This window comes from Anas acuta, chromosome 1 (assembly GCF_963932015.1).
Source record: "Anas acuta chromosome 1, bAnaAcu1.1, whole genome shotgun sequence".
Taxonomy (NCBI): domain Eukaryota; kingdom Metazoa; phylum Chordata; class Aves; order Anseriformes; family Anatidae; genus Anas; species Anas acuta.
The window spans coordinates 146,171,765-146,195,730 of record NC_088979.1 but is presented as its reverse complement, the minus strand read 5'-3'; the positions used below and the strand labels follow the sequence as shown (position 1 = coordinate 146,195,730).

Here is a 23,966-nt window from a genome sequence, read left to right as displayed (position 1 = left end):
TTCTTATATCAAAGCACACAGCATGACAAAAAACATCCATGTTCTTCCACTAATAAAGAAGGAAAACTTGCTGGTGTTTGTCATGTTTTGTCTTTTCTCTCTCTCATCATTTTTTGAATTACTGGTTTGCTTTCTGCTCCTTGCCAGCAAAGACGAATATTGCTGCTTTCCTTTAAGTAACAGGACTGTAAGAACAAGGGATGTCTTTGGAGCCCAATCCTCAGTTACACTAAGGTCCTACTCTGGCAGCATAAACAAGCCTTGCCATAGCTGCAAGCACTTGTTTATGTGCTAACAAGATGGTATCATGCAGGAATAAGGTGATGGCAATACCACTGCAGATAAGTGCAGGGATGGTGTGCGCACACCTTGACAGTCCATTCTCATTACAGGACTGATGAAAGGACATAAACAGAAACCAAGAAGCAGGCTCTTGGTTTGCAATTACCCAGCACACAGTTTGTAGGATTTATACGTTTAATTAATGCAAAACATGCAGGGTTCCACTATTCTATAAGGACAATATGTTGAAGACAGGTTTGGCCGACATTTCCAGAACAGCCAAACTTGCAACAAAGGAAAAAGAATAATTAAAAAGATTACCACAGCATTTTGTTTCACTTGTTTTTCTTGGGATTCTTCATTTTCAAAGTCAGGAAAGACATTTTACACCATTTAATTAAAACAACTGGGAGTTTTCTTTAAAAGATATACTAATTTAAACAGATTTAATTCAGTAAAGTCCTATGCCCTCAGTTGTACACAAGATTAGACTGCACAGTAATGAACTCCTAAACTTAAAATCTATGGTTTAATTAATTTCACAGACAATATCTCTTTTTTTTTTATTCCTGCAGAATGAAAATGTTTGCTTTGTGGGACTATGCAAAACACTAAGAAAAAGATTATTCGCATTTCTGTCCTTGCACAGGGCAATGCACATCCTTTAATCTGAGCACACCAGTAGACCTAGTGAGTTTAGTGATTCAGATCTCTATGTGATGAAAATCCATGTATTTTTACTTAAATACATGGGCTTAACAACAGATTGTTTTACAAAAGATTTCTGTGGCATTTAAATCAACAAGAACATGCAAATATTGCACAATGAGATCTTTTTTTCCCCACACCAAAACTTTTAAATTCTCCGTGCCTCCTGGAGGTCACCGCTAAAAGCAGGGCCATTAATATTACAAGCCTTGTACATACATTCATAGGTTATCATTTAGGTGCTATCATTTAGGTGCTAATGTATTAAAAGTGCTAAAATAACTTAAAATATTTAGAAAAGATGCAACATCTTGCTCCCACCAGCAGAAACCTGCAGAGCTGAAGTGGTAGAGCTAATCTAAAGGAAAAAGTTACTTGCCTGACAGTAAGAGCCTGGGCTAAACATTGCTCCAAATTGTTTGTAAAGTGACTACCCATCTCTCTGAGTAAATATGAGAAACAGGTAAGCTCTGTTACAGAATCAAATAAGAATTACTGACCCTGTGCAAAGCACATGAGACTGTCACAATGCAAAATAACAAGCAAGGTTACGCGTAAGGTGTATATATGCAGAGTGGTTTCTCTGTGAGTGTCTCTGCAAAGACCTGTACGTTCAGGAGAGAAGCAAAGCGAACAGGAAAGGAAAACAAAGAAGGCAAGCAGGAAACAGGTCTCAGAAACACATCTAACCTGGCCTGGAAAAACAGCTTTGGAGAAAGACCCCCACTGTCCACATTGCTCCACAGAGCTGTGAACGCAGGAACCATGCCCTCCTGCTGTTTGATTCCTACTGTCCTAGGCAAAAAAAGAGAGTTTGCCCAGCCCTTGTAAATTGGTCAGATCATTTCAAAGATATTGGGCTCCTAGCCCTAAACCAAATAACCCAAAGGAGGCCCTGGAATTTCAACCAATGGCTCTGCTCAGCAAAGGCGATTGACATCAATAGCTAGCAAATCATGCTATGGCACAAAAACTGACTGTCAAATGTTGAAGACTTCCTTGGTTGACAATTTGACTGTGTCAGCAGAGGTGTGCCTTTCAGTACCTGAGTTACCACACTTCTTTGGCTAGGGATCTGGCTAGGGATCAAGCTCTACCAAAGTCGCATCTACATTTTGCATTTCATCACACATTCAGCTTGCTCAGGTGGCAGGCAATATCTTAAGTAACAATCTACTACTACTCCTTGCTCCTCGCATCTCCATAGGAAATTCCTCTAGTCGTGACTTTCTTCTTGTTAAAAATATGAAACACAACTGTTTTAAAATAACAAGCCATTAAGAAAACAAAACAAACAACAACAAAAAAATACACACATAACCTGTGACACTTTCTGAAGACATGCATGCAACTGGTGTCAAGCTGTGCTACTTAAAAACACTTGTGTGGCACCCAACTACAAGAGCCTGGCAGTGGATATTTGTGAATGTCTCACATGCAGGGAGCAAAATGCTTTTAAACATCACCTTTTTTAATCCCCACTTTTCCTCCCAGCAGGGGTCTCTGCTGGCTGGTTTCTAACACATGGGTAGAGCAAAATGACTTTTAAATAACAATTTCTCCTACTATTTTGCCTTCACTACCCAAAGGTTGGGGACACATACCTCAGCACTTGGGTGCCAGCACCACGGAGCTCGATGTGACATCCTGGGCCATCCCTGGGGCCTGGTGGAAATTTAGCACTGGGTTTCCGCCATGTACCAGATATTTTGCTGGGTGAAATTGAGAGACTTTGGGCATTTCTGGAGCATCCATCACAAGCAAAGCTGCTTGTGAAGACATAATCTTCAAGAACGGAGGGCAATAGTAGAAAGCTGGGAGAGTGCAATGATTTGATGCACTGCAAACGGGTAGCTGTGCCTTCTACCTTAAAGATTGAAAGGAAAACTCAGCCTCTGGCAAGACTGAACCCAGTGGCACTCTAAATGCCCAGAATTTGCCGGTTATCAAAGGGAAGGGGCATTCATACTGCCAGCAAGCTGTGAGGTGAAATTCAAGTAAAGCCTTCACGACTGATCCCCCACTTCTCCCTTAAACTGAAACAACATCAGAGCTATCTGCCAGTGGTGCTTAAATGCATGTTTTTCACATCACAGAGGCAGGAGTTTTGGACCCCCTGATTCCTATACTTACATACCTTTGGAAATTAGCATAAACATCTCAGCTGGCTACCGATGTGATTAAGATGTGCCTCCACTTGGCAATTTTTCCTTTGAAACAAAGCAAAGGCTTTCATTTGTTAAGTGAAAATTCCCTGGTGGAAACCCGTCTCTCTTTCCCTCCCATTTCTGACCCCATATTGGGCACTTTAATCTAATTTCGGTTTGAGGTTTTAGAAGCTGAACGCTGCTTCTGAAGATCACTGAGGGAAAAGAAATCACTGGGAGGAACACCACACTTTGAACTGAAAGTCTCTGGCACAACGCATATTGGAAAAAGCACCAAGAGCATTTCCCAATCAATGTAGCCGTATTTTTCACACCCAGTTAGAAGAAATGGAAACCAGCGGTAAATAACACTGCTTTGCACAAGTCCAATTACCCTAAATGATAAATTGCCTAATTATTTCAGCTCTAGAGTCTTTCCCAAGTTCTTTATCCTTTCCTTTGTAGTCACTGTCTGCAGAACAAGAGCGTTTGACTGTTACTAATTAGCGAAAAAGAAAGATGCAGGACACTTAGTAAATTCACTTTCCTTTAAATCCATTTTACAGTTATTTTTCCCCATCATGGAAAAAGAAAGTAATAATTTATTTAAAAGCTGCTCTGCTGGAAGAAATTTTTTCTCCATGACTACTCTGTGATATTACAACAGTCGGCTTTTGTTTTTTACATTCTCCAGAACGCCAAAAGATTAAAGGCACAGCAAGGTTAGATTAACACCTTGAAATTATCTATAAGCTTCTCTACTTATCAGGCTATTAAATCTTCATTCCTGACTGCACAAAACCTTCTTCATATCGTATCCTGAGTGCATATAAACTTGATGTGTCTTGAAAACAAATTCCAAAAAGCAGGAGCTCTTAAAAGTGGTTTGTTCCAGCTCATGATACGACTTTCTGACATCTTGTTACTTCCTTATTCCTTCATTTAGATCAATGACAGCAGTAACGGGCTGCAGATAATTGCCCAATGCTCAGAAATTCTCCAGTTTTTCTCAATTTTCTCTTTAGATTTAAAGTCTGAGTATTGAGAAAGATGTTAAAGCTTATTTAAATGTCTATTGCACCACAAGGTCAAAATCATTTTAACCCACTTCTACTTTTGACCAGAAGGTGTGCCGAGCATTAAACAAACAAACAAGCAAAACCAAACCAAACCAAAACAAAAACTATGTATTTTCTTCTCCCACTTACTAACAGAAACTACTCAAATTCAATTTTTGTTTCAGAAGCATACAAAAGCAAGATGTTTTATTTTGAAAACAATATGAATATTCTATTGAATCCTGCAAGCACAAGTTTCATACAGGCGGAAAGATGAGGCATAACAGTATATAACAAGGAATTCTGCTTGTCCTAATGCATTGTCCTCAACATGTCCTAATGCACTGTGCCTCAGTGGCAGCCACAAAGGATAATTCCAAGGACTGAGAAAGCAACTGAGTTTTCAGTCTCGCTACATCTGAAACCTGACTAAGGAAACTACAGGGTCTAGTACCAGATATTAAATAAGTCTTCATTCAAGCACTTATTAATCCACTACAAGTTAGCTAGAAACCAGCAGTCCAGTCTCTACAGGCAATCAAGGTTTTAGGGTATAAAAACTCTCTCCACTGACCAAGGATCTGACCACATATCTCATCTGCTCCTACAGCAGTCAAGTCCTACTTCTGAGCAGCCCGCTTTCATAGAAGACATTTTGGGGCAGTAATTAAAAGATTCAAAACATGACTATTTATATTGAATTAAGAGTTTGAAGTTGCTGTAGAGGATTTGATTCTGGAACAGACCTTTATTCTCTCTTTTGAAAGTCAGGCATTATATTTGTTTGCAATACCAGTAAAAAAAAAAAAAAAAAAAAAAAAAAAGAAGGTGGAATTCAATACTCATTCAGAGACAATAAAACCTATCAACTGGTATGAAAAGTCCCCAGATAGACCGAGTTTCCTACTTTTCTTTGCATCTTCCTGACTACTCCCTCTGCACCAGTCTTCATATCTGGTTAAGCAGGGAATGTTTCCTCATCACTGGAAGACCACTACATTTTTAGAGCAAGGGAACACCCAGAAATACCACCTTTGCTTTCATTCCACATGAAAAGGGAAATATAAAAATAAACATGAGAAACAATACAAAAGTCATCTCATGCTAATTAAAAGTAACACACAAACACATTGTTAGGAATGGAAATTATTTAAATATATATATGTGCTGCCAGGGTGGTAGGAGATGGGGGTGGGGGGAAAAAGTAGAGGAGGTCACAAGAAGTTCATCCTACCAAGAACTGCTTTACATAATCATGAAATGCAAACTAGTTTCCATTCCTTCTGGCACAGGCTCATTCAGCCTTCACTTTGAATGCTTATTGACAAATAAATGGACTGGTTACTTCCTATTAATGCTACCTAATTTATGTACATACCTGCAGGAAAAATTCCATTTTGACCTCACATTCATACAAGCTAAGATCATTTTTAAGCTATGAATATGTTGAATACTAGTTTAATTTCGTCGTGGTTGCTGCTGGGGTTTTGCCGTTTCTTAACAAATTAGGCATGTGTTCTCCTCAGCTCAGCTTTCACACCTTACACGTATAATATGTGCAATTCAGGAATCTGTGTTGAACTTTCAGATGAAAGACCTTCTTTTCTCCAACCATGATTCATTTTCTCCCTCCGTCTCTCATATGCAGGCATGTGTGCACACACATATGACTTGTTAGTCATTTTTGGTTTATGAGCTGTTCAGCAATACCTCTCCTCTCCTCTCTTCCTCTGCCCATGAAAAGTCCTTACCATGAAAGTGCTACTTGTTTTCACAGATCTCAGGAGTCACGATTGTCCTGAGCAGCACTTTTAAAGTAAGATTTTATCCCCGAGTCTTGAAAGCATCTCAGAAGTAGACAATTCAGTGGTGATCTCTGCAGCAGATGAAGATACTGGGACCAAGGTATTCTTTACTTGAAGAACCTGCCTATTAACCCGGGGACATGGAGGATCTCATTCCATCTGGATGCTAACTAATAAAGAGCTTGGAAATGCTTTTTGTTTAGTTTAGTGTTTAAAATTCCCCAGGAGACAAGTTCCTGCCTGATGAATGATACTGGCTGTTAATGCTGAGATACAGTGTGGGGTCCTGACACATATACCCAAGACCACCCTCTCTCATTTGTAAATTCAGTGAGACCAGATGGTTTAGTTTCTCAAATTTCTTGCATCTGAGGTTGTACCTGAAGCTGGCTGTCCTCCACTTCATTGCTAGGTACTTACAGTCCAGCAGCATGTACCTTTTAGAAAACTTTTTGTTGCCTAACCCCAACAAAAATCGATGCATATAAGTGTCTAAACACCTTTCTGTACTTTCCCTACTTCACACACATGAATCTCCTAATTGCTAGATAGACTGCCATCAAAAGATCAAGCAACTGCACCTAGGAAGGGCATCCCCATTCCTGAGAAGTCACACAGTGTACACCTCTCTTTCTGCCACACATACCCCCTCTGGCAAGACTGATAAGAGTATGTCTGTCTCAAAGACATGGCAGAGATGCAATTAACTTTGCTTTGGGCTTATCTCCTTATTCGCTTCTGCAAGGCTCAACTGCCCAGTGCAAAATTTGATCGACTAATTCTACCTGGAACTACGCTCTACTCTGCAAATAATGTTACCTACCTGCAGCTAAAAAGACAATACTGATAATAGTAGTTAGCACTGATTAAACACTGATGTTGGTATGAATGTGGCTTTCTCTGTCCCTGTGGGCAGAATGATGATTGCTATATAATGTCCAGAGTGGTATTCGGGAGCAGCTGGGATACAAATCTGAAGAAAACTGTAACCAGTTTCTTACTCAGCAGTTGTATTTTTCCTTAGATTAAAACCAAATATGCTCTTTCCTCCAAGAAAGCCTCAGATAGGGAGGAGGGGGGAAACAAAAATGGGGAAGATGCATCCTTCCCTTTACTTGTTCTTTGAAGAAATCTGTCTAATCGCATTCAAAGTACTGCATTATTAAGATGTTCACCATTAAATGTTCCATGTCACTAGAAAAAATTATTCTTTAACATGAACCCTGCAGCAAAGATAGTGGGTCAATTATTATGAGAATGGCAAAATACCAGGAAAATTCAGGGGTGAAAATGAGTATCTGTCTAGCATACATTACCTGAGACTCAGTTCTGCTCAAGAATAGCAATAAGGTAGAGTTACTGAGCAACATGTGACATTGCAAGCAAAAGATAAATTAGACTTCATGGGCAAGAGACTGATAAGCTTGAACTGAACAAATGGAAAATATATATATATATGTATTAGTTTGTTGAAGAGAGGAGGAAAAGAATCCTATAATGTCAAAAAATAAATAAAATTCTGTGAAATATGGGCACGTTAATAGTCTCGACAGCACCTAATTCCTCCCCATATAGAATCACCAGTTCTCAGCTGTCAGAAGGATTTCCCCAGAAAAGAAATATATATATATTTTCATACCCCGGTTGTCTTTTCAGTAGGGTTCTTGGAAAAATCAAGGAAGGACAATGCCAAGATACCACTGGGGTTTAAAACACTGGTTTTGTTTTTATAAGCTAAGAGTAGACTTTTCAAGAAAGCAAAGCCAAAGCATTTCTAAAGCACATCCAAACTTAGCAGCCGACCAGCTCAACTCTTTCCATATTATAAATAACCTGAATCTTGAGGAGGTACTTATTTTTTAAAGAGGAACCTTTGGAGAGCAGAGACCTGTAGATAGCATGTGAGAACTACTAATGCGTAGCAGAAATAATTGCCCTCACGTGTCTGCTGGCTGGACACGCTCCTGTTTGCCCAGAATTCTGCCGAAGGGCAATGGAGGTGCCTACAAACCGCAGCGGGAAGCGACAATGGGGATCTGCCAGGAAGGCTCCCAGGACAACTTTTCCAGCAGGCTCTGTGAAGGTACCTGGGACTGATGGCAACCCACGTGAAGCAATACCTGTGAAGGCTTGCACAGTGGGCACGCTGAGCCTGAGCTTTTCCCTGCTTGCTTCCCCTCAGCGTTTGAGTCTAGGAGCAAGCTTGTGTCAAAGTGGGTGCCCAAGAGGTGAGCTTGACTGATTAATTAACTGATTTCAGACATCAAGCAATTGTGTGAAGAACCACAGCAATATAACCCAACAGCATTCAGTCCCTACACGTTTAAAAGCGTGTTTTTATTTGTTAACAACAAAACTGATTGCTGACAGCTGACACTTGTGAAGGCTGTGAGGCCTTGTAACATTTCCTTACACAAATAAAGAAATTAAAGAGGGTCGTTTCCTGGAACAGAATAAACAGCAACATGATAAAACATTGCTTGTGCTTACTGTTTCTGTATGTTTTGTGTGTGTGTATATGTGTATGCATGTGTAACAGTGACTCTCTTCTGTGGAATTTTTTTTTGCAAACTATTTACAATTCAGGCTCCCTTGATAAATGCAAGCCTCCACCGTCAGCAATATTTGCTTAGTGAAGCTTAGTCTCTGTAGTTGCCAGCTTCTGAGAGCATAGTGCCTTGAGACACTGCATGAAAGGCACCAAATTCATGCAAATTGTGGGTAATTCCCTGACAGTGCCATCTCTCTGACTTTCACCTCTCATTTTCACTAATGCTCAGAGAAAGCAGTCTGTGCTACCAAGGAGATTCTCTGCATAAACAGCTTAAAAATATAAAGTACTCAATCAGGCACAGTGACACCGTGAAAATGGTGCTACCTCTCACTGCTCTCTGGGCATTTTATGGGAAGGGAAAATTCTGAAAATGCACACTCTCTTTTACAATGTGACATATCTGTTAGACTGCAGGGACATCAGTGAAGGAGCTCCTCGGTGTGATGAAGAGAATCATAAGCCAGAGCGTGACTGCACTCAAGTCAGTGATGATGAGCCAAGTTACCCCAGATGAGCCGCTGCCCACACCCAGTACATTTGATAAATTACAGCATGGTTTATAGCTGTAAATCACAGAGGAGGGGGTTATGTATCAATCCAGTTCAACCCAGTCCAGTCACAACTGACCACACACAGCAGTTATAATGGAATTAAGCTGTACCTTTTCATAAATGAAACAATGGATTGTGATGGCTGTGGGCTGGCATCATTCAATATTATTGACAAGCAGGAAATGCAATTTAAATATAGTCCAATTGACATTTTCAATTAGACATATTGAAAATATTCCTGTGTCATAGAGCAACAGAAAAGCGAGTATTTATGAGAATAGGAACATTTCTTTCCATTAAAGAAAAACCTCCAAGTCTTCATTTAAATAGTGAGAGGGTATCTCAGGACTTTGAAGTGTACTTAAAATTTATGGACTCTTGCCAGTGGTGAAAACGTTGGTTTAAGTCACTCCAGCACTGAGTAGTTACACTAGTGTTAATAGGAAACTGGGTGGAGTAGAGTCATATTGGGACTTAACTCTGCTCTTCATTCCTCCACACGCTGATGTTTCCAACTCTCATGAACCAACAGTTACCAGAGACTGTAAGGAAAACCTGCTAGGGCCCAAACTTAAATGATCAGTTAAATCTATGGCTCTGATATGGACTTTGGGCAAACCATGCATTCCTACCCTTATCCATAGACTGGCCATATCCCTGTTCTGCTTGTCTTTGTCCCTCTTCCTATCGCATGTGCAACAGCGTTCTGGAGTTTTTATGATTCTCTAAAAATGCCTGACACGACAAGTTGTGCAGCAGCTCCTCCTCACACTGCTTGTCCTAAAGTCACGGCACAGCAAAGGCAGGGGCCTGCCATGCTTCTCTTTTCTTAGAGACTCAAGAAAGCTCAAAGGAAAGTCCATGGCAGTGCCCTCTAACCCAGTATGGGATCTCTGCAGCTCTTGTATTATTTGTAATACAAGGAGCTTCCCCAAGCCTCTCTGGAGCTCTCCTGACTAGCACAGAGCCACTGCAGCCTTGCATATTGGTGCAGCAAAACATTTCTCACATATTTGAGCAAGGGTCTGTAACCAGCACTAAGCCTTTAATACAACCGTTTCACATGGTGCTTTAGGTAATACCTAAAGGTTTGTGTAGGTATGACCTAACAAACAAAACGCATAAGCACCAAGTCTTCCCATAAGCTAATGCAAGACACTGGGAATGAGCAGTTAAATTATTTCTGAATCTGAGATAAAAATTCAGATTCGTCTACGCCTGGCACTGTCAAGTATGCATTTCTTCATTACAGGGAGGCACAGAACTTCATTCTTACACCTCAAACTTCCTCAAAGTTTTCTTGCTTTCTCTACCTCCAGAAAATAATGACCTCATTTTGGTGGTTTAACCCGATCTGTTTACTTTGCAACAGATCAGGAGCACATACACAGCCACTTACCACATTTCACCCAAGGGCAACAAATAACTTCTTATGAGAAGTTAACTCGATCACCTATGTTTTTGCAGTTATTTTGTGCCATTACTTGTTCTTTCTAAAATTGTGTAGTCCCGTAAAGCCAAATATATATATATATATATATATTAATTTAAAATTGTGAATGACTCAGGCTTGAGAAGAGGGAGGAAAGAGGGAGGAATGGAGACATTAAAATGCTAAAATGGGAAAAGAGGTGGGAAAGAGACCTCATATAAAGGGAATCCCCAACATGGAAGCTGAAGCAATTTTTCTCTCCCCTGTGCACAACTGTGAGCAGGCAGAGCAGCCCAGGAGGCAGTGGGGCTCAGAAGGAAGCATCCATCTGTCCAAAAGGAATGTCTGCTGCAGGCTCGCTGTGCTTCTGCTAAGCACACACACACCAAAAATAAGTAAAAAGCAGCTTGTTTTTACAACCAAATAATCAGCCACAAGTGCAAACCCTGTGCATGAAGTATATGCCTTCTGAAGGGCTCTTTAACAGCTTGCACAGGGATCCTTTTTGACTGAAATGGAGAGGGTGAGGACCACGGGTGTACTCCTTCACACCTGGTTAATGTGGATAAAAACATCTCTTTCACAATCATATGGCCTCTAACAGTTCTGGGATGGTCAGCCACAAACCCTATAAAATAATCTGGTCCTTGAAATAGCAACCAGTTTGTTTGTTTTTCCCTGTCCTCTTTTATTGGTATATACAAACTAAATGCCAGCTTCTCAACTCATGTACACCATCGTATCTGCATGAATACCAAACATGTATTGCGACTCTCACTGTCCTGGAACCAAACCTCTGGTCCCTGCAGAAAGTCACATTCTTTCATGCAAATACACGTGTAGGTGTCTTGCCCCCACTGGCTCATATTTAACTCTCTTTTCATCTTCTTTATTCAGCCTTTACCTTCACAGTATCAAAGCAAGATGCACACTCAGCAACAAGCTTGCAGCAAATACTTCCATCTTATCTTCAGTGGATGTCCTTTCATGGGGCATGTACTACTGTACTACACTCCCAAAGGATTCAGTAAGAGGACCAAGTCATATCAGTCACTATGATTTTAATTTCAGTCTATTTGTTAGAGAAATTATGCTTAAACTCGTCTTTTCCAATGTGATTGGAGCAGACACTGGGACTAACAAATGTAAATTACTACTGCTAAAATAATCACTTACTAATCAGAACCAGTTTTAATATATATGAAAAGAGCTATATGGAAAACTAGATATCATCAGTATTCCACACTTTAAATAAGAATCTCTACCTCTCCTCACCTTTCACTGGTGTTTAGAAGCACTGTGCTCCTTGTACAGACAGAGTTGAAACAAACAGCCCAACAGATGGCTCAATAAGAAGTTAGTAGCAAGGCTCCTGATCTCCTAAATCAGTGCACAGCACCTGAACCACGCTGCCTCCGCACGCACCTTGACATGACTGCAAAAATAACTAATCACTTCCCTTACCAGCAACGCGTTCCAGGTACTTGTGTGTCCTCCAAGACTGTGCCTGTTACATCAGCCCCGAGGGAAGATGTGGTGTGTGGTAACAGCAGCCACACACTGCTTTGTCTCTCTCCTTCCACAGAGATGGTGAAAAGCTCTGTGCTGTCACTCCCTACACCCCAAAGATCCAGATTGGGGTGTGGAGGGTAATAACGTGTGTGTACTGCCCTCTACAACAACTGAGAGTGGAGGTTTCTCCTGTTTGCCTGGTCCACAGACTCTGAAATGGGCCCGGTGCCTCTCCTCATTTCCAGGTAAAGAGACATCATCCAGCCTCCATGTTATGTCAGCCAATAAAAGACCTAAAAACAGCCTCTGACAAACAGATGAGGAAGGTCCTGGAGGTAAAATAAATTAAATTAAATTAAAAATAGGTGACAACCCACTCCAGACATTACTTTTGGAGGACACTTACGTGGAAGTGCCATCTCTACAATGCATTCAGGTGAGCTGGAGAGTGGCAGAGAGGTCTCCAGGACAGGGCTGACACAGACGTGGCAGGACACAGGAGATCAGTACAACACGTCCAGTTGGACTTGCCTCTCTACCAGGCTCCTGGCTCCCAGCACAGCACCGGGGCCAGCCTGCTTCCAGTGCCCAAGCTACTGCTCCTGCTCCACACCACAGCAGATTGAACCACACTAGCACAGGGTTCCAACACAGCAGGGCATCAGCTTTCTCCTTCTCACTTGTGCTGCCCTGCTCTACTAAGGTAACCACTAGGCAAGCAAGACAGATGAAGATCAGAGCAAACTCAGGGGTATCCTCGAGCATGAAACCCAGATAAAACTCAGGGGTGTCCTCAAGCATGAAACCCAGAGCCACCAAACAACTGTGGATACACCCAGATGTGCTGATCTTGCTCTCCTTCAGGCTATGGCAGGGTCACCATGGTTTGAGTTTTTGGCTGGTGTGTCAGAAAAACTGGAACCGAGCCTGTCATTTATAGCACCTTTACTCAGATGGCTCCCACATGTCTTTATAAACTTTAGTAAATTAGCGTATAAACTAGATCTATCTACACATAAATCACTCTGTCTACCACCAAAGTACAGCCATCCCCAGGATGACACGCAGCAGCTGCTGTAAAATCAGACCGCAGCTCTACAACCACAAATTAGGGCAATAAAACATGCTGCATGAGGCAACTGAAACGGCTGGAGGAAGGAAGGGGGACATGGTGGAGAGCATTTAGTCGTTATAATTACCTGAGTATAAATTTGGATGGAGCGGGTACTGTGTTTAACACTTGCATATCTGCAAATCAAAGCAGTCTTCCGCCACCTGTCAAAACAACTTGGCTGTACCATTCTCCATGTTTTGGCCTTCTAAAACCCTTTTGGAAAATTGCAAAGCACTTTGATAAGAGCAAAGCTGATGTGCTGAGCACAGACTACAACCTAATCAAATTTCTTAGCAACTGACTTGATAACAAACTGTGAGCCTGTAGCTGCTATTCCCCCTCCCTCCCTCTCCCTTGCATGACAAATGAACGTAGCATCTATATATTCCCTGTTTTAAAATAGCTTCTGCTCCCGTAACTTGCAAACTGTCCGCATAGATCTTCTTTTCTGGGCTAAATGTAGTTAATTACAGTCACTGAGGGGACTGAGCTGCTGCATCCTTTTCTTTATTCTGGAATAGGCTCCTTGAACAGTGCATTGTCCCCCCTCAAATCATAAACTGTTTATAAAAAGACATATTTTGAAGAAAGGGGCTACATAGATTAGAACCATGAATTTCCTGGTATAAAAGACAGCACATGAATATTTATCCTTCTCTCCCTATTCTCCTTGGCCATACAGCCATATACATTCTCAGCTAAATCTGAGAATTAGGAAAGTACGGGGAAGTGATTTAAAACTGCTTCCAATCAATACATGGCATGGAACAGCATGGGTTGGGATGAGACTGTGGTGCAGTGCAGACCTGAAAAAAAAATCACTCATTTGAGTGCCATCTCTCTACATCAAGTTTTAACTTCTCTGTCACGATTATTCCTAGCTCCACAACCTCTCCAAGATGCTGCAAGGCTGAAATTATTAGCCAAACATTTCTGTCAGAAAATCAAGAAAGTCAAATGTTGCCCATTTGAATTGGATTATTATTGAAATACTAATAACAATGAGTGACAGCTCAGATGGACCACATGCAATGTAGGGACAGGTCAGCGTTCCAGCTTGGATCAGGAGCACGCATACAAGCAAGTCTCTCACTTTGATTCTCACTGCAGAATCCAAGGGCACAGCCAAGGTTCCTTTAATGACAGCTAAACCACAGGATCATTCCAACAGCTAAAGGGCTTTTGGTACACAGGACCAACTAGAACTAACCCAAAATAAACTCTCCTGAGATGTGTACAGTGTGCACCCAACAGTCCTGCCAGCTGTGCCTGACTGTGTATCTGTGTCTACAATAGCACACTGCTTGTTAACGCAGATGTAGCCATGTAGATGGTCTCCTTATACAAAATGTCTGCAAATAGTCAGTTAATGACAGCTTGCAGGGCAAATATAGCTCATCAGCTTTCTATGCACTTACGTGGAAAAGTATACTAATTCTTATGCTCATCTACGGACCACGCATAGGAAGGACATCATGTACCTATCATATTTAGACATCTCTCCCAGCAGTTTCACTTTAGTTTCTTCAGCTGACAGTTTTCAAGAAGTGGAGAAGAGTTAAAACATATTGTTCTTGGGGCTACATAACAGGAATTTCTAGGTGCAATTCTACCATCAGCATTAACCAGTAAACTGCATTTACTTCAGGCCAGGTTGCACCGTCACAGCTTTGCAAGCCTAAAGGAAGTCAACTGAACTGGACATGAGGGCATAATTAGGTCTGTATTTGAATGAAACAAGTAAATGTTCTTCAGCTTGAGTGTTGTAGAACTAATACCCTAAGAATGTAAACCAAGTCTTGTAAGTTGGAACACAGAACATCAATGGTTTCATTGTATTAACTCCTACCAGAGGTACATGTATATGAAGCATGCAGTGGGGAAAAGCTCTATGGATCAGATCATTCAGTAGTAACCTCTCTGCTGTTGTCTATCTGCACCCTCAGAGCAAAAGGAATCTTTGATGGAGAACCACCACTTTCAGAGCATCTTCATGCAAGACAAAACATGTTTTCTGTGTACAGAAATCCTGGCTTCTATGCTTACCCAAGCAAAAGGAGGGAAACAGTAGCTTTTGAATGGGCATGCTCTTGCATAATCAAGAATTTACTTTGTATTACCAACCAAACAGATAATCATGCAACACTTTTCTACTTCTGTAAGTACAACGCAGTGCACGGAATGCATGGAAAATATGAAACTTCCAAAACTGGAAGGGTTTAAGGGTTTCCATATGCAAATCAGTAGTTAAATCCTGCAAGGCACTCATCCTTGTTTCATTTTTCTCATGTTACCCTCTTGATCCATTATAAAAGAGTTCACCAAAAAGATGATCAAGCAACTCAGTCTGAATTCTCTTAGCTAACAACCTGTGCAGAGAGTGTAGGGCAGAAGAATGGCTGCGACGTTGTCTGCTAGATACACAAAATACTGGAAAACAGGACTACAGGAAATATGAACATCCTTGATAAATACAGAAAGCAAAGGAGAAACCATTCAAAATCACTATAAGATAATTAGATATTTGTGATGTTTTTTAAAGTGCACGCATATTCTGCTTCTACAGGAAAAGACAAAATATGAATATTTAAAGCAAGACATTGAAGTTTATGATTAATAAACTCTTTTTGTGTCCTTACAAAGATCAATAAATAAATTTTACCACAAAAGGAACAAAAGCATCTGGAAAACAGGAAAATATAAAACTGTGTAGTTTTAGAATCCACCCACAGCTGGTTTATTTCAACAACGCAAAATGTTTTGTAAAGGTTAAACTTCCATCGTGACACAAAGTTCCCAAGTCATCTCTTCAGATGCTCTAGTGACATCATTTAACAGTTTCAAAGTAATAAATAAGTAAAAGCACAAAAAGAACCCCCTAATATAGAATAATTTTGAATTTTTACCTGAAAAAAAATAAATCTCTACTTTATGTAGGTACTCTATCTCTTATAAGCCAGTCTGACAGAAAACCAGAAGACATACCATCAGCAAAGATGGAATATTATTATTTTCAAAGCACCACGTAGCCCAGGTCTTGAGAAGACAACTTTCCCCTGTTTTTCCTTCACTTAAAAACGAGGAAAACTAAGGTAATGATATGCAAAATCTTGATAATATGTTAATAGAAGATGCGTATACAAATGAGGGAAACTGGGGTCATTGAGGTGCCATATTGGCACGATATCCACATTGCCTTGCTCCCTCCACGCCGATGAATTGTACTCACATGTTTTGCTGAGAACTCGTCTATCTCCTGAAGCACCTTCTCCTGGCACTCTGGGTGGGTGGCTAGCAAGTACGTGGCGAAGGACAGGGTGCTAGTGGTAGTCTCGTACCCAGCGATCAGGAAGAGAAAAGCTTGGCCTGCTATCTCATCCTCCGTTAATGTCTTCTGAACCTTTTCAGATGGGGTCTTGCCAGCAGGAGGCACCTCATTCTGGCTGGAAGTGGTGGCTGGACTGATCACATCAAAACAGCCAGCTGCCAAGGCGTCAGCTGAGTTGCGGGAGTCAAGCATCCACTGGAGAAAATCTCTGCGTCTCTGCAGAATACAGGACGAGAAGAAGCACAAAAACTGAGACACGGAGTGGTTCCTTTTCCCATGTGGGGTGGAAGGAGAGAGCTGTTTGCTATTTATACTGTGTGCTCAGCTCCCACAGAATGGCCACCAATCTTTCATTGAAAAAAGAGACTTTTATAAACCACCTGGAAATGTCATCACCTTTCTGGCCCATTTGTTTGGAGGAACCATACCCATTCGTTCACATGGTCCAAAGGCTGAAAGGTCACCTAGGTTTATGTTTGCATCTACAATAATTCCTGTACCAATTTAATCAGAGAGAACTAAAAAACTGATCTCAATAAACGGTGCTTTTAATGAGAAAGTACAGGTGTAAATATTCTTGTATCAATGCATATCAACACAGTTTTTTGTTTGTTTGTTTATTTTTCTTTAAGTATTTGCAGAAATGCTTTACAACAGTAAACATTCCTGTACTACAAAAACCTGTTTGGGTGACTTGTCATTGCAAAATGTCCACTGAATGATTCTACTGTTATGAAAACTGTTTTCTTTTGCACTAGTTTCTGACAGAAAAACTCTAATAAACAGACCTATGGATAAGAATGAGTTGACTCCAAACCAGCCTGGACAGCAAGCTTGATTAGGCTTTGAAATATAACCCAAAAGGTTTGAATTGACTTTTGGGAGTGGGCATAATAGAATTGTGCTGAACCTAAGCCATAAGACTATGTGATTGATTTTCAATTCTTCAAATACCAACAGAATACATGATAGCTCAAGGACTTACAAGTGACTGCAGTGCCAGAACATGACAACTTGTGCACTGGGATGGACAAAAGAAAGGGCTAAGTCTTTCTTCAAAAGAAAAAGAAAAATGCTGTAGAGCTATTTATCTATTAAAAAGGAATCATTTCAATGATTTCTTGGATCTGATGAGAGATGAAGAAGAAATGGGAAAGCCAGAGTAAAGGACAGGCAAACAAGATAAAAGTAAGGAAGAAGTAATTAATTACAAATGTCAGAGGACTTAAATCAGATATTTTTTTCGACATGATGTGGGAAAAGAGAGCAGTGAGACAACAAAAGAGGAGAAATATTTAGTCTTGTGCTTTTCTCTGCTGCCAACAAACTGTTTGGACTTGGTTATTTTGGGGTTTGAGTAATACAAGGAATTAATACATTGTGCCTTTAACTGCTCCCTCCCTCCTCTCCACAGGAACTTTTCATTTTGCATGTATACAGTGTGTACCTTGTACCCATGTCCACAGTGCATATTGTACCCTGCTACAGTTAAGAGTCAATAATCCAGAGAGTAACCAGTGCTAGTCATCACATGCTGAAGGACTCTACAAATTGGCCAAATGGCATTACCTTCAAGGTACAGGATACGTGCTTTTCCTCCCAAGAAGTGAAGCCACACAAAGCAGCATTATACACGTTGAGCTCTGTGAACAAGCTCCAGCTCTGCAAATAAATCCTTGTGCCTAGACTTAGGCACAGTTTCCAGATTCAAACTGGCCACTTTGCCCCAGTGATAGGATACCACTACTCATGTATGTTCCTTTGGACTGGAGGAAACAAGACTCCATGCATACTTCTGCTGTGCACAGCTAAAACTTTCATGCAACGTTTCCAGGAGGGGCTTTATTAACAAGCTAGGAATCCACAAACCATACAACAGACAGTCCAGCTCCTAGGCATGGCCAACACTTCAGGGGGCTTTCTGGTATGTATATTTGGGTTACTGTGTTCATCAGTGTGTGGATATACACTAGTCTAGTATAGTAATGAACTGCATCTGTAGAGATATTCCCTTTTATTCATACAACTAGTCACCATCACCAAAACTACCTTTATAACAGTCTAATTACATCTATATTCATTGGAGTTGTACCCCTGCAATATATTGTTCAGATAGTATCACATTTGGAGTAGGATTCATCCTTCTCTAGCATTCATCCTTCTCTAGCTGTGAATTTTCTTGTAAACAAATCCATTGCTCTCCAAGGATTTGCAGTCCCCAGTCATGAACTGTAAGCTGAGACTGGTCTTATATTTAGACAATACATTCTCCGGAGCCCCTTGAAGATGTTTCTCCAACCTTAGACAAAATCAGGTCCCAGTCTTATACACAGCATATAGTTATTGCCATGATAGTACAGTCATAATCATAATGACAAGTGAATGAAATTTCATTCACGAGAATTTTTGCTGAAAGCAAACTTAATGAATGCTAGCATAAGTGAATATTCCCAAGAATGTGCTCCGAAATGCCTCTGTGGCCATTTTGAGGAGCTCTTTTTATTACTCACATAATATATTTGGTTAGGAATTTTAAAGCTTGTCTTGTTACAGAATCTGCTTGTAAGGTCACCCAGTCTAGAAACAACGAGCTACCTTATCGGTGCTATGCAATTTGTTCGCAGGTGAGCATAGGTTGCTGAGAACAATGGTTTCATAAACAATCCTGACAAAAGCCACATTCATTTGTAAAAACTACTTGAGCAATAGTGGGAGGAAAAAAGCATAAAATTGGAAAGATACAAGCTTTGTTCAAGATAATTCTACACCGTTCAAGGAGCTATATTTTAGCAAAGATTCTCTTCCTTATGGTTCATTCTACTTCACTTTAGGCATCAGTATAGAATGCAACATAAAAAATAGTCATCAACCCAAGCGAGAGAAAAGATTTCCAGGGTTATAACCAGTCATAATGAAACATATTTTTCTTCCGCACCATCAGGATAGAAAAATCACTCTGACTCAAAAACCTAACAATGGCAATAGAGGCAAACACTAGCATAAAACCAAATATAATTGGATTGTTAAGTGCTGGAAATGAGAAAAAGGTATCTCATGAAAATTCACGTTTTTTTTCTCTACTCAGGTTGACAGCAATAAAAAAAATAAAAAAGCCAGTTCAGTCTGACAACAAACCAGGTACTGACAGTGTCACTGCACAAAAACATTCTCTGGTCATCACATATGGCTGCTGGCTTCCTTTTTCCATCAGGGACATTTGTTTGATTTTCCTTACAAAAAGCAAAAGCCCATAATTGGCTCTATCCTGTCCTCTGACACTTGCATAGTTACATTACAATGGCATTGGAAAAAAAAAGTTTCTGCTTCAAAAGAATGGTGTGTCAGTGAGACAGGCTCTTGTTTTGCCCTGGTACAACACAGAGTTTATCATTAAGCAAATGAAAATTGAAGTGAAAGATACTATTTGGAAAATTGTAATTTCAATGCAGTATGGGACAGGGTGCACGTCTAACTTGGTGGTGACACAGACATCCCCTTTGAAATATATAATAAGACAAGCCCTGCTTTCAGCTTCCCCGAGATAGACACCTTGCAATATATTTCCTGACACCAGTGTTCTGGGCTGTATCATTTCTCTCATTAGTCTCCTTAAGCATCACCTGGCCATGCAGGGAAATCATTCTGCACAGAACCGTAACGAGCTACACGCTACATACTGGAAGAATAGATGTGTGCTATACTGGGGAAGGCCAGTCTGCCAGTATCTATCACCCCTCCTTAAGTCACCGCTTTTAAGTTTTGCAGCTGTCAAAAGAAGAGAGAGATATCACTCTTGTGACTCTTCTCACAGGAGACATGGGTCTTGGGGGGAAGGGGATGTCTCCAGCTCTTCCCATCCTAAACAGGGAACTGCATTTTCATATCAAAGATTGACATACTGGCCAACCTCTCGGTAAGTTCACTGCTGATTTGGGAATCCAGGGGACCCTTGGATTATGTTTTCAACAGAGAAAGTGAGGCACATGACTCCTATGCAAGTTGAAATTAAATATTACTTAAGGAAAACTATCAAATGTATACCAGTTGGAAGTTTTGCTCCTAATGCTGTGATTTAACTTCAATTTTCTGCTAACTGTACTTAAATTTTGTACCACTCTGATAGTTCAGTTCCCCATCCTGAACCCAGAACTATGAAAAGCAAGTTAAAGATGAAGTAAGGAAGCAAGTTGGAAGACGTGATTGATGAGTATTCTGTAAAGTACTTGCTGTGGTGCAAAAGTCATACAAACGTGATGCTGTTAATACAATACCACACACAATAAGCTATGCAGACCCTCCTAGCCTTTCTGCAATGCTCTGATGGCAGTTCAGAAAAGCTGAAACTAAGCTTCACAGTCCTTATCTGACTGGTATAAAACTCACATCTCTCTGAAATATTATTTTAGCTTCCTACAAACTCATAAAACACTGCTATATTGCTTTATTTCCAGGTCACTTTTTATAAGTTTGATTTGAACAAAGATCTTTTTAGGTAAGAACCCTGGTGTCACCCTGAAGTTATCAGTAAAGTACTGCAGAAGCTACCCAGATCCTCTTGAATTGAAATACGAAATCCAGTCCCACTAAAACTATGATTTTGCCAAACTGCTTTGAAAGGGTCACACGCAACTTCACTAGCAGGTTTCATTTGGTTTCTCAGTGAAATCATGAAAAAAGCCACTCTGCAAATATACTATGCCCCAAAACCTTCCTGAGAGAGCTTCCTTTTGCCTTGGGCTTGAACCCAGAAGCTGGAATTAACTGTGAGGCCAGAGCTGACAGCCCTCAAATTTGTGCGCCTGAAGGCTGAAGGCATCATGCTCCTGTGGATGATGCTCAGCCCTGGAAGGATCCAGAGCCTGCTGAACTGCAGGGTCCTGCCCTTGTTCGAGAGTGGCTGGGAGGTTTTCAGTCTGGCAGAAAAAAACTGTTTTGTTTGCATTTGTTAACATCAGCTGGCGGAACCACTGCAATGTTTTTATTGTAAATGAGCTGAGTGTCTGAGGGCAGGCATGTCTTACAAAGCAATATAACTTACATTAAAAACCTGCATAAATTTAAAGCAAAAAAAAATACTCACCGAGTGCCACTTGGAAAGTGGAGCAGCCTTTAGCAGCCCAGACTGCTCTTAACATTTGTAGTGAAACCCCAGACTTGGAAGGTTTTGTGTAAGTTTGGGCTTGTTCTGATATTTTTATACATTACCATTTCTAAACCCCTATGGGAGTTTCTGGCTGTAGTTCACTGCAGTAAGAGAGCACTACGAGTACTGAATGACACCATATTTGATGTCAGAAGCCACACCAATGCCTTTGCTTTCTACTTGAAAGAAAAAAGAAATGTCCCTCCAACAATATCACAGAAATGCTCTCTGAAATGCTGAGCAGGCCACAGAAGGGGCAGGTGTGTCAGCAAACTGCTGAAAGCACCTCAGCGTGGAAAGTGTAAAACGTGTCTCCTGCATGTGACCAAGAGCAAGTATAAATCCAAGTATAACACAGATTTTATTGGCTGAGGTGGCTACCGAATCTACAGAGTGGCCAATATGAATTCGTGGTCAAGGCACTGACCACCAGAGAAACCAGGATGCTTAGAGCTGCACTCCCCTTTTTGCTTTTAGAATACAGTTTTAACTTCTCCATCTGTAAAATCGGTACAACACGCATCAAATCTTATAAAACCCCATGAGGAAAAGCTAATGATGATCTCAGAAACCCCTTTAAGACCTAGGATGAAAACAGATTTACGGACTCAAAGAGTTTAAGGCAGAAAGCACCATCACATCAGGGAAAGAGGCCTGGAAGGAATTCAGCAACTTATCTACTCCATCCCCTCACCACAAGGCAGGATCAGCCAAACCAGCTCTGACAGCTGTTTGTCTAACCTGTTTTTAAAAACCCAGCCAAGCTCCAGATTCCCATAGCTTCCCCAGGCAGTTTACCCCAGCATTGAACTGTTTGCATCATGAGAGGTTTCCCCTCCTCCAGTGAGTCACTGCATACATTGAAGATCATGAGATGGCACCCAGCTGTCCCTCTAATGTCCGGAGCCCCACAGCTTGTAGGTACATGTGTCTGCATATATAAAATACGTTACTGCAGCAGGTCTCTAACAAAGCATGCTGATAACAACAACAGAAACAACAAAAAATCATACTGCTGAAAAATACAAAGCCATTTTCGCTTGGTAGTGTCTCAATCCAAGAGGTGAAGGAGAAGAGCGCTCAGGTATTGCTGTTTTCTTCCTTGAGGATTCTGCACAAGTAGGAACATCTTTTCTGGTACAAAGAGATCACAATACCTTCTTTGGCTCCTATTATACAAGCTGAGTGTTGAGGCAGTGGAACAAACCCTGGTGCTTGAGGCTCTGCAGCCTCACTTGGGTTTTGGGCACATGGAGAATTTCACAGCTGGTTTACAACTTCATTCTGATATTCAGACTCGTCTGACCTCCAAAAAGCAAGGTTAAATAAGAGCTTGGTTAATCTGCAGAGGCACATGCAAACCTAAATTAATCTGAAAGCAAAGCGTGGGGAATTTCTTATAAAGAACAATTTGTTAGGGACCCATCTACCTTCTCCTTATGCTGCCACAAGTGGCAGTAAAGGGCTTACATCTGGAAAGACCACTGCTGCCTTCTTACTGTATTCGTACATCACCTAGGGATGAAAAGCAATCTGAATTTCAGTTCTTATTGGTAATGAAGAGAAAGCAAAGAAATACTTCTAGTTGAGACAAACTGAACATAGGTCTTTGTGGCTCATGTAGAAGGAGGCTATTTTTAATCTTAAACACGTGGACCTCTTGCCTGAAATCCTAGCTGGAGGCCTGACTTGGCTGGAGCGGGAAGGGATGAAGAGAGATTACAATTAAGGACACTGAATGTAGTAACTCATACATTTTTTCCACTACCCTAGAGTTATACCAGAGTTTTAAAGCATAACCTGAACTTCAAACATCAGCCAGATAATATATTTCTGGGTGGCACCTGCACAGTGGCAACTTAGGAAGCCAATAAAACAGGCAGAGGAGATGGTATAAAACAGGATTATAGCATGGACCTGCCCAGGAATGAATAAGCCACGCAAAGTAATTCAGAACGCAGTTTCTGACGTCTTTCCTGCTTAGCTACAGACACAGGAAAACAGCAGGAATTGTTCTTACTGAGAAGATGACACTTTTGGCCTTTCATAAATCTGTCACTTTGGACGTACTTTGGTAACATATGGGTGGTGGTGAATAACACGGAAGAGAGAAAATAGGGTACATATCTATTTCATTCATTCATTAATTACGTGGACACACAGGGAAATCTATAGCTTGCCTGGAGAGATGGAAATCCTTCCAGTAGTTCTTCTGCATAAAACCAAGAGACTGCTTGCAGCCTGGTCTTTTTATAAGCAGTAGAAAACACCCCTAATGAACTGACTGCCATTTGTGACTTTGGGGGTTTTCCTTTCAATACCAGGCTAGGCA

At 40.9% G+C, this 23,966-nt stretch overlaps 1 protein-coding gene across 7 annotated transcripts in view; it reads right to left on the bottom strand.

Annotated features, from left to right (window-relative positions):
- The window catches only part of TBXAS1 (thromboxane A synthase 1), a 242,936-nt gene that overhangs the window by 53,596 nt on the left and 165,374 nt on the right, over positions 1-23,966 (bottom strand). For all 7 annotated transcript variants that reach the window (XM_068663699.1, XM_068663731.1, XM_068663698.1 and 4 more), the window contains one exon: positions 16,393-16,707. In XM_068663699.1, the coding sequence (XP_068519800.1) occupies positions 16,393-16,707 (315 nt within the window). The remainder of the gene's footprint in view (positions 1-16,392; positions 16,708-23,966) is intronic.